Source organism: Dermacentor andersoni, chromosome 7, assembly GCF_023375885.2.
Source record: "Dermacentor andersoni chromosome 7, qqDerAnde1_hic_scaffold, whole genome shotgun sequence".
NCBI classification, from domain to species: Eukaryota; Metazoa; Arthropoda; class Arachnida; order Ixodida; family Ixodidae; genus Dermacentor; species Dermacentor andersoni.
Window position 1 is genome coordinate 176,826,376 of NC_092820.1, and position 12,254 is coordinate 176,838,629.

At 47.4% G+C, this 12,254-nt stretch overlaps 1 protein-coding gene across 3 annotated transcripts in view; it reads left to right on the forward strand.

The window, feature by feature from the left end:
• LOC126532982 (uncharacterized) overlaps positions 1–11,519 on the forward strand; it is a 50,378-nt gene extending 38,859 nt beyond the window's left edge. For 2 of the 3 annotated variants that reach the window (XM_055071659.2, XM_050180164.3), the window contains one exon: positions 11,201–11,519. In XM_055071659.2, coding sequence (XP_054927634.2) covers positions 11,201–11,506 — 306 coding nt within the window. In that variant the 3' untranslated portion in view covers positions 11,507–11,519. The remainder of the gene's footprint in view (positions 1–11,200) is intronic. The other variant, XM_055071658.2, reaches the window with a different exon arrangement.
• Positions 11,520–12,254: the final 735 nt, after the last annotated feature.

Genomic DNA, 12,254 nt, shown 5'->3' on the forward strand with positions numbered 1-12,254 from the left:
GCACTAGTCTTTATCAAGTTTTATTGCTGTACTACTTTCTGGTAACCTTTATAGATCACTGCATTTTCACAATAAACCTTTTAATTAGAAGTTAGCGTACCCTGTTCTTACTGCTTCACACTATACATTCTTGCTACATTGGCCAAATAAAAGATTTTATAAGGTACCCAGAAGCATCATAAGGGCCATTAAAGTGACTTGTTGCAGTCTAAAAAAAAAATAATGAATAGCCTGGCTGCAAATGACACCAGAGAACAGATAGGACGAACAAGAAAACCGAGATGATCTAACAACCAAAAGTTTAATGTACACACCAAGTAAATGCTCGCTGACAAGTAATAGACCGAACACACAAAAAGGAGAAGCAAAAATTCATGTGCGTTTCCTGACAGGAAATGCATCCATTTCTAATGGAGGCTGTGCTGACAAGATTCTCGCAGCATTTTTAGATCTACAGCTTCCGTAATTTCTCTAGGCAGCCGATCTGCACAGAATGCTAGCTTCTTCCTCTACAATGAACGCTCAGGTGTGGAGAGTGCATTGTAGAGGAAGAAGCTAGCACTCTGTGCAGATCGGCTGCCTAGAGAAATTACGGATGCTGTAGATGCAAATACACTGGGGGAATCTTGTCAACATGGCCTCTGTAACACTTTCAGAGATGGATAGGTTTTCTGTTGGGATCTGTATGGACACACATCAGTTTTTGCTTCTGCTTTTTGTGTAACTTTGATTTATTGCTTGTCAATCAGCATTTACTCGGCATGTTCAATAAACTTTCATTTGTTATTACGCCTTGGTCACCAGCAGAAAGGTCTTCATTCTTTTTACAGTGAAGCTGTATATGCCTAGGCAAAACACTCATGGTCCAATCCCAAAAACCCTAGTGTAGGGGTATGAGCCATTGCTTAAGGGGGTGTGAGCCACTGCATTCGTCTTGCATGATGGACGGAGAAATTTCTTATTGGGTAGACATAGAAATGCTTATGCATTTCAAACATACATTTATCTACGTATTATTCCAGGGAAGGGACACAGAGGGGGACGGGGTTAAGACAAGATCATGATGTCATTATTATCTCGCAGCAAAGGTGTGGTGGGCCATTGGCTAGACCGATAGTGACGTCGTTTCTCTCTAGCAGCAGAGCGTGCATGCAGCAGTCTCTCTCCGACTTCCCAATAGGTTCAACAATGTGTCCCTGTATTTAATTAAATGAAATGTGCAGCCCCGTTGTGTCATTTGGTAACTACAGTGCATAAACGAGTCATAAACATTATGATTAATGCATTATAAAACATACATGCGTAACATTATTCAGAATGACTTTGATGGACCCACTGGATTAACACAATGAACCACTCATTGCACATTCCATGATGGTGATCTTGCAAAGTGCGATGTGAGGCATTCCAAATAAACAATGTGATAAACCCAAGCCAAACGTGTGCATAACCTCATTAATAAACGCAGACCTAACCAATAATATAGAAAGACTTCAATAAACCATTGGAATTAACCCAGTAATAAGCACCGGGGCCGCACATTTCAGCTTCGCTGGTTTATCATCTGTACAGGGTGCATGGGCAGTAATTCTTTCTGTTATTGTTTGTTAAGTATTATATAACGTTGTGCCAGTAAAACACGTTGGGCTAGTTGGTGCAATGTATTGGTACTGATTTTTTTGCTGTTTTTTGTTTAATGTTGTGCCCTTCTTCCTTTTGTAACAACTTCTTTATTCCCCCTCGCATAATACTCCAACCTTGCAGCCTGCGAGGTATATAAATAAGTACATAAGCCCGTCATTCATTTATCTGCATACACCTCGCACCATTCCTTGCTCAACAAACGTCACTGTGTTGATGTCTCGCAGCTTCCATCTACATTAACCGCCGTTTGCGTTTCGGTATAGTTTGTGAACAGTGTAATGCATAAAGATTACATGACATTAAGGTTGTGACCTATGCGGTGCATAAGCAAACCTTGCAAAAGATGACATGTTGGATTGTTGAAAATAAGACAAATTGTACATATCGCAGTTACTTTAACAGCGTTTAATTGACCACTTGACAAAGACTTCACTTCGCATAGATTCCAACACGTACACTGAATCTGCAGTTTTTTTTTCTGCTTAATAATGTAGTCGTTACTGCATGGGCACATTGTAGATTTGAAAACAAAGTTCAGTAAATTCGTTTGCTGCAATATAACAATATGCGTAGATCACTGCGATTGCAACACCAGAACTTGATTCAAACATGCACACTATAGGATGCAGACAAATGCTCAGAACAAACTCCAGAATGTTTGCATCCTGATACTTATGAAAGTGAACAGTTTAATTCCATGGCTGTCAATGAGAGGGAGAAAGAGAACTTAATTGTGTTCGTGGAACAAAAACACACCGATAAGCTTAGAGATATAGTCATTGCTTAACACTTTCGAAATGAATAATTATAGCTTGCTATCGACATTGAAGCAGCCTTTCGACAGCAAGAAAAGGATTAAGTTTTTCCAACTCTGAACATTGAATTGCATGAAATTCAAGCAGGCATAAAATTCTGCCAATATAATCTGTTTAGGAATATTAAATTGGAATAAACATTGAGACTTGCATTTGTACTTTCTCTGGCTGAGCAATCTAGTTTGAAATGACTCCCATAAGCATGTCGTAACGATGTTGATCTAATACAGGTGAAATGCATGACTAGCTTAAGAAATCTGGATGACTTCTATAATTTACAGTGAAGAAACTATAATATTTATAACATTAATAATATAATAATAATATTTATTTCCACAGAACAGGCTAACCGTGAGCGGCGTGCGAGGCTGAGCACAAAGCTGAAAAATTCTACGGCAAGTGCGCCTGCCTTGGGCCTACAATCCTGCCTTATGGATAGCGCGTATTGATATGGTCTTCTTCTTAGAAGTTCCGAGTATACTACCAGCGCGAGACACAGGACAACAAAGTGGACGAGAAGCGTGTCTTTTAGAATGCTATGTTACAACGTACAGGTTTCTACAAACGTGACGATAACTGCTCGAAACATTTGATGCGTCGGCTTTTGCGCCTTTAGAAATATTTAGAGAGGGCTCCCATATATATATATATATATATATATATATATATATTCGCAGCGCAAGCATGGCGATGGACGAACTAGGCTAGCGCTAAGGTTGAATTTCACAACACAATTTTCATTGCACATCGTAATCACGCAGATCATTTGAGGCTTCGTTCAGAGGCACACGCGGGCTTTCGGATTGGTGCTTCTTGTTGCTTTTGGCGCAAGAATATGGCTAGGATCAGGCACCACATAAGCGCAATTACGGGCAATATACACGCATCATTTCTCCAGGAGCTGACGCCGAGCACGGGTAGCGCGAGGATCTTGTTGGACTGACACGACGACTTCGTGGCAGCCGAATTCCGAATACTGTATATGCGGTGAGGGCAGCTATATGAACTTGTCGATAGGTCATCTTGTAGATTGTTGTAGCGCAGACAGAACGAAACGGACATAGAATGTAGATGAGCCAACACATAGTGCTAAACCACCTGCGAACAGCAGTTTACGTGCGCCATGTCGCACTGAACTACAGAAACCGCCGTCGCGCAATCCAAGACAAAACTTAACTAACGTTTTTAAATTAGTAAACGTACATATTATTTGCTACTAATCAAGAGAGGTCAATAATATTATAATGTAAACGTTTTATTCATTACAATAAAATAATTATGCAGCGTGTGCCACGAAACCTGGCAGTAAGCAACCCTGGGCGTCGCACCCGTCGCATTGTTGAAATCGCAAACATGTGAAATGAGCCCTCTAAAAATGGCATTGCGACGCGTGCGACAGCACCGATTTTCGTCGTTCCAGTCGCAGCATGTGAAACAGCCTTTACACGAGCGAAATCTCTGTTAAGCTTATACCGGCACGGTGCTCAGACGCGGCACGCGGCGCTCTTCCGAGCCGCGCCCTCGACGTAGTGGCACCACAGCGGCAAGCTAGTGTTGGGAGCAGAGTTGCGCGTAGGTCCGGTTTATGATCCAGCTCTGGCCACTCCTCGCGTGCGTAGGAGGCAAATGCCGCGCGGTGTTCCATTTGCTTTTTTGCCTGCTGGTCGCGAGCTACATGCGGCAACTGTACGCAAGCGCTGAGCAAGATGACACGTTTTAATGCAGGCCAACCTCGAATGATTGGCGTAGCCGGAGAGGTGCCAACCCCCCGAAATTTTTAGTTTGTGTGTACATATTGACGCGTATATTCTACTTAGAAGACAACGACGTTGGGGGCAATAACGGACTCCGTCAAGTGGGTGGCTGAGACTGGGAGAGGACGAAGAAGACGTGCCTCGGTTCCGTTTGTTTTTGAACAGGTTATTCTGTTGTTCTTAAACGTCTCCCTGTCTTCTGTCCGCGTTGTACCGCGACACTGGTGGAGGTGCTGGGTACTGAGTTCGCCTGATACTCCGGAGTCCTTCTGGGAGTCGTTCATCTAGCTCGGAGGCACTGTCACCAGTTACGACACCCGTGCATCGGTTTAGTCGCCGACTGCTAGGCCTCGCCCCGGAGTTTCCCCTCTTCAACCACCTCTCTCCGGCAGCAGTCCACATCTCGTAATGGCCGAAACCAGCTCACCGCAAGCACCCCAAAGCAGCCGGTTTCCCAGTGCACAACAGGTCACCGTTCTGCATCTGCTGGTCCCAGATCGCTATCGCGGTGCAGTCTTTCGAAGACATTGAAGACTGGCTTGACAAGTATGAATGCGTCGCACAGATTAATCAGTGGACTGAGCAGTGAAAGCTCTCCCATATCTATTTTGCCCTTGACGACAGTGGAACACTTAGTACGAGAACCGCGAAGCTAGCCTAACGACGTGGAATGACTTTCGGCAGAAGATCACGGATACTTTTCCAAGTGCCGACCGACGCGACCGCGCCCAGCAGATGATGAAGCTGCGGGTGCAACAACCTAATGAGTCGGTCACAATGTTCGCCGAGGACATGGTCCGCCTCTTTCGTAGAGCCGACCCGAACATGACCGAAGATAGGAAGTTGCGCTACCTAATGCGAGGTGTAAAAGAGCAGTTGTTCGCGGGGCTTGTGCGGAATCCACCAGTCACCCGTCGCTGACTTTATCAAAGAGGCTACGGCTATTGAGCGGGCCCTTCATCAGCGGTGCAGGCAGTACGATCGACTGTCCACCCGTAATGCAATCAATGACGCCGCAGGGTCTGCCGAGTATCAGAATTCCTTGCGTGAATTGATCAGATAGCTTGTCAGACAGGAAGTGCAAAAGATTCTGACACCGACGTTGGATAGACCTGTAGCATCAATAGCCGAAGTGGTGCGCAACGAAATCAGGCAGGCGTTTCCGGCAGCCGATTTTCAAGATCACCAGCGTCCCATGACTTACGCCGCCGCTGTCCGATGTCCACCACCCGTCACAAACACACCGCCGTACCACCAGCCTCCAACAGCCGCTCCTTGGTCGCCGCCGCAAGAGGATGCTTCGAGGCGCGCACCCGTTTGCCGCTGCAGTCACACCAGCAGCCGTCGTTCGCCGCCCCTTGGTCGACGCCGCAAAACGACGCTACGGGACGGCCGCAATTTCGGAAAACCGACGTATGGCGCACCGTTGATAGGCGACCACTTTGCTTTCACAGCGGAGGCGCCGGCCATATTTCGCGTAATTGCTGGCATCGCGACACGTCATTTCGACCTCATCGTCCGTGGTCCTATGGTCGACGTGCAAATGACGATTCCATGCTACGCCGCGACGACGCTACTTTTCGGGCACCTCCAATAACGCACCCGAATGACGAATCCGTGCCCAACGATGTCTGATTTCGGCCATCGGTCGCGTTCTCCAACCCCTCCACGTTAGATGGCTTCACCTACTGGACGTACTTTTGCTGACCTCCGAGGACAAAGGTCGCCCAGCCCACGCCGGGAAAACTGAAGGCGGCGACCTCTGGGGGCAAGGTTGCAGGCCCGCCGCAAGACTATAAAAAGCCCCCAACACTCCCGCTGCAGAACGCTGCGAAGCCGATAAACACCGAAGAAATTGTGAGCGCCGACATTGATGTTGTGGTGGACGGACAGCCAGTGACAGCGTTAGTCGACACTGGTGCCGACTCCTCGATAATGAGTCAGGAACTCGTCCTCCGTTTGAAGAAAGTAAAGACGCCATGGACGGGACCTCACATAAGGATGGCAGGCGGTCAATTACTGATGCCTACCGAAAGATGTACTTCTAGAATTGATATCGGGGATTCTTCTTTCGTGGCCGCTTTCATCGTTCTGCCTGTATGCTGTAAAGATTTGATTATTGGAATGGATATTCTGAAAGAAAATGGCGCCGTAATTAACATCTCGGATCGCATGTTGACGTTTTATAAGAGTCCTGGTTTAGTCTATTGCTTATCGCCGCAACACCACTCTTGCGTCTAACAGAAGACGACGTTGTCATCATGTACCCTTGTTTCGGTAGCATGTGACGTACCGTTTCATTGCGAAGGGTTGCTGACCAAATAACCATGTTGTTGTTCACTCATGGTATCTCGGTCGCACGAGGAATCGTAAATGCCACCGACGGGCGCACGAACCTGTTGCTAACAAATTTTAGCACAGAGCGACGGCACCCTCCAAAGGGCACGGCTGTTGCTTATTTTGATGGTGTTGCAGATGTCCGCAGCTGCTGTTCACTACTCGAAGAAGCACCTACGCAAGACCCAGCTCCTGTACTTGACGTCAGCACCGCTTTGTCGCCACACGAACGAGAACGGCTTCTTACGCTATATACTGGCCAGATTCAGCGACTGCTTTGCGTCGACGTCCAGCGTCGGTCAGACACCTCTCACAAAGCATCGAATAATTACAGAGGATACGGCAAGACCAATTCACCGAAATCCTTATCGTGTTGCTCCCAGAGTAAGTGAAGCCATACAACATCAAGTGACAAAAATGCTTAAAGACGACGTGATCCAACCATCAATGAGTCCCTGGGCATCTCCTGTAGTTCTAGTCAAGAAAAAGGACGGCAGTGTGCGTTTCTGTGTGGACTACCGAAAACTGAATAAGGTGACAAAGAAAGACGTATACCCGCTTCCCCGTATAGACGATTCACTCGACAGGCTTCACCAGGCACGTTACTTCTCTTCAATGGACTTAAAAAGCGGATATTGGCAAATCGAAGTAGACCCGAGAGACCGTGAAAAAACTGCTTTTGTGACACCACACCGCCTATACGAATTTAAGGTCTTGCCTTTCGGCTTGTGCTCTGCCCCCGCTATGTTCCAACGCCTCATGGACGTGTGCTTTCAGGCCTGAAGTGGAAAACCTGCTTATTATACCTCGATGACGTCATCGTGTTGTCCGCAACATTTGAAGAACATCTCGAACGGCCTGAAGCAGTTCTGCAGTCCATCCGGTCCGCCGGCCTTACCCTGAAACCGGAGAAGGGTCACTTTGGCTTTGCGGAACTACAGTTTCTCGGTCACGTCGTCAGCCAAGCAGGTGTCCGCCCGGATCACGAAAAAATTGCCGCCGTCGCACAGTTTCCCGTACCATCCAATAAAAAGGCTGTCAGGCGCTTCCTCGGCCTCTGTGCCTATTACCGGCGGTTTATTGCGGACTTTGCTCGCATTGCGTCGCCGTTAACTCGCCTGACGAGAGACGACGTTGCTTTTGTATGGGGAGACGAAGAGCAAGGTGCATTCAACGACTTGCGGGAACGTCTCCAGACACCTCTAGTGCTTGCTCACTTTGATGAGACCGCTCCTACATTGCTCCACACTGATGAAAGCAATGTTGGCTTGGGAGCTGTTCTTGTGCAACAGCAGGAGGGCACAGAAAGAGTACTTGCCTATGCAAGTAGAACACTCTCACGCACAGAGGCTAATTACTCCACGACTGAGAAAGAATGCCTCGCCGTGGTATGGGCGGTTATGAAATTTAGCCCATATTTATATGGCCGCCACTTCACAGTTATAAGCGACCACCATTCACTGTGTTGGTTGACAAACATTAAAGATCCTTCGGGACGACTGGCGCGTTGGAGCCTACGGTTGCAAGCGTTTGACATGACTGTCAAGTACAAGTCGGGGAAACGACATACGGATGCTGACTGCCTGTCTCGATCGCCGATAGAGCCGTCTGCTCCACCCGAAGAAGACTCGGCATTTCTTTGTGTTCTGGACACATCCACCATCGCGCAACAACAACGGGACGACCCTGAGTTGCTTGAGCTCATCAGTTACTTAGAGGGCAGATCTGCGAAACCGCCTAGAGTTTTCGCAAGCGGACTGTTGTCGTTTTGTTTTCGGGCGGAAGTACTTTACAAACGAAACTTTTCTTCGACCGGGTCCCCCTATCTGCTCGTCATTCCTGCAGCTCTTCGTACGGAAGTACTTGAAGCCTGTCACAACGAGGTGACTTCTGGTCACTTAGGCTACACGAGAACGCTGGCCAGTGTGCAGCAGAGGTATTACTGGCCGAGGCTACGAGCACATCATAATTGGATTACTCCGTTCTTTCTGCGCATGCGCGAGAAGCAGTGGTCGCGAGAGAAAAATGTGGGGACTTTCGGTCCTTGAGATTTCTCTTCGCCTAGGTACTACGGAGAAGAAAATTGTTAGCTCCGTTCGTCCCTAGCCGAGCTGGCAAAACAATCGACAGAATGCGTGGCCGGCAAGGCGAAGAAGCCGTGTCCATAGTGAGTTTGTTGCTATTTTGTTGCGACGGTAGCATATTAAATTTTTATAGTCGCAGGGGATACGTTTGGAAGTGAGGTGTATTCTTGGATGACTTTAGCGGCAAAGCATTACATCGTGCCGATGCATTGCTCATTAGTGTCGTTGAGCAAGGTCAGCATACCGCACACTTCAGGAGATTCGCGGGAACGGAAACAGTTTATGAATTCGACTGCCGTGCCGATGCGAGTTTATTGCTTTTTTTATTCTTTTGCGGCGGTCTCATATTAAATTCTGATAGTCGCAGGGGGATACGGTTGGACCTGAGGCGTTTTCTCGGATGACTTTAATGGCAAAGCATTACGTCGTGCTGATGCATGGTTCATTAGTGTCGTTGAGCATACCACACACTTCGGGGAATTGCGGGAACGGAAACAGTGTATTAATTCAACTGCCGTGCCGATGCATTAGTTCTTAATGTAACTTAGCATACAACACACTTGGAGATTCGTGGGAATGGAACGTTTTGTACTCTGTATGTGAATACTAAAACCTGCGTCGCCATGCAATCTGAGCCGTAGATCGTTGATAGAGCTGTAAAGCTACACTAGCAAACACTATGCCCTGCGGATGAATATGGAACAAATGTATCCTAAAGAAAAATGGTCGTCATGCAATTTCATAGCAGTACACGCTTGTGAAAGCTGTACAGTAACACTGATATTGGCTATGTGGTTTGTGCAATCATCCAGCTCTTCCAGATTCAGAAAAGACTTAAGACCGGAGGAAAACTTCTAAAACTGCAAGACGGCAACCTGATTTGATAACTCATAGTTTGGATGTTTCCAGTAGAAGCACCTGCACCAATGGAAACTAAGTTGCAGTAAAAGTTGCACTTCAAAAAGTAAATGCGTCAACATTACACCAACGATAAACGCAATTCCACTACATGGATGACTTGCCTTGTATGAAAACATTGTTTTCACATTTTGCTCTCCTGTTCGCCACATAAGCATTGCGGATTAAGGCGAAGTCTCACTGTTTAGTGCAATGCGTTTGTCACTGGCTGACCACAAATGAATCGCTATCAATGTCGTATAATGAGCATTAAAAAGTTCTTTTCAGCGCCTGCTTTGCGACTGATGAGCCGGCTGTGCTTACATAAGTGCGGATCCACCTCCAGAGGGTCATCACTGGATTGCATTTTTTTTTTTTTTTTTTTTTTTTTTACAGGAGCGTGGACACCTGCATAAATAGTCTTTTTTGACTGACTGCACTTAGGTTACCAGGCTTTTTATCAATCTTTTAAATCACCCACACAGGCGTACGTTATCCTCGTCATTTAGTAAAGAGGGGTAAACATCGACAAAATGATGCAGCTCAAATAGCTTGAACGTGTATGCGTTTTCTATCCGCAATGACGAACAAAATGGCTCGAGCCGTTTGCCTAAAGTCAGCTTCGCCGTAAGGCGCCAATGTCGCGCAATCAAGCATGCGCAGTGTATTGCGGAGAAGTATACAAACAGTGGAAAGCGGCCACTGTCAGAGGATATAGTGTGTGCACCTGCCGTCACGTCTCCTGTCGCAGTACAAGCACGTGGACGCCGAACAAGTGTACTGGCAGGCAGGCCTTCAGAGCTATGAGCCTCTTCTGAGCTTCAGGGCTAAGGCCGCCAGCATTGCGAGAACAAGAGACGACCGCCACATCCCAACTGCGTTTCAAAGAGCCGCCACGCCGCAAGCGTCAAGAAAAGCACCGCAAGGCAACGTTGGGCCGGTGCTGACAGACCGGCAGCTCGTGCGCGAGAATCCAGCGTTTCCAAAGACAGTTTCCGCTGTCATCGAGCGAGATGCGTTTATGTTTACCTGTGCGCGCGTGACACCATGATGGTTAATTTAGTTAAAACACGTTGACGGGCTAGTTGGTTTAAATCTTTATAGAATGGGTAAGCGCGACAGAACAAGGACGTAGAAAGAAGGAGACACGAAAAGACGGCGCTGTCTCTGTTTCTTTCTATACGTCCTCGTTGAGTCACGCTTACACATCCTATCATCGTTAATTTAGTTAGTAAGCAAACGTTTATAAGTTTATGCATGCGGCCAATAAAACTACTGTCGTTGCTTCGTACCGCTGTCTAGTAATTTGCTATCGCAAGCTGTGCTTCGCTTTTTGGGGCGGAACAGCGATTTTTGTATCGGCACAGGCTTACGAGGGACGCGCCGAAGCGTTCAGCGCCCGGGCAGCGCGGGGTCGCGTCGCGTACAACGTCTCCACCAACCAGCCCAGTTGTCACGCTCGTACTAAATGGGTGAACCAGTACATTGTGCATAGAAGAGGGCATTTTTGAAGGCGGCCGCATTGATGTATCTGAAGGTGTGAAATAATTTCTTTAAACGTATACTGCACCATCTTTTGGGTCAAAGCTTGCATAGCGCCTTGTATAGCGACCTCCAAGTGCCCTGGGCTTCTTATGTGAAAGGCTCTTTCGCTTGCTATCTCCTGCAGGGCGACCGCCAACGAAATAGAGGTGATGGAAGTGTTCGTCAAGCCAGTGAAGAAGATGCGAGCCTACATAGAGAGCCAGCTGTAGCCTCACTGGCCCGCGCAGTCAATTGCAGGCACCACGAAAGCCATTTCACCGCAGTCGAAGAAAAAAAAAGAAATATTTGTGAAATAAACCCAAAAACTTTTCACTTGGTACAGCTCATAAATCCATGGTCCCCGAGTATTACAACGCACCAGGAAGGCTTCTTTTCGCGACAGACGCTTCGCCGAGGACACTGCATGCCAGTGCTTTATGGCGTAGCGTAGAGCCGGAATTAAATCGACGGTCATAAATTATGGTTTAAGTCAGCCGAATTAAAGTGAGCGCACGTAATTTTTGCAAAGCATAAATGTTTAGGTTTGTAGGTATGGCACGTTTAGCATTGCACAGTGCAACGTCAGAAGTGGCCCTTCAGCTCGAGGACAATTCGATTTTCCTTGCGAATACATTTGAAACACACAAATACTTTTATGAGACAGCCGCTGGACCGATATGAATGAAATTTGTTGCATTTGAAAGAGAAAGTTGTGGTAACTTTAGGAAACAAAGTTTTAATTGTCGGGAATGTTTTACAAATTTTCCGAAAGCTGTCAAGCATCAAGAACATTAAAGCAGGACGTTTACAGATGCGTAACTCTGCATCGAAAACAGATATCGCGGTTCTGTAAACAGCATCTGTCAGAGTCTCCAGACTACGGCCCGCGGAGGACTCCCGCCCGGCCAGCGGTCCGATGACGCGCTGCCGTTTTAAGCCTCCGCTGCGCATGCGCCTGCGAGGGGGGATTCGTTACACAAGACCTTCCTTCTGTGAGCTGGCCTCGCCGCAGCCAGAACGCCACCTCGTCCGAGGCAGCAGCGACCCATCGGGAGCCTCACGCGACCTTCGCGTGAGGAGCGCCCCGGCCAACGCGTGCCTTCTCGAGTTTTAGGCGAGCTGGGCCCAGACAGCTTATGCCAGTTTTTGCCGCACGAAACTACAGCGTGAAATTAGCGGTACACGTATAGCACGAAGTT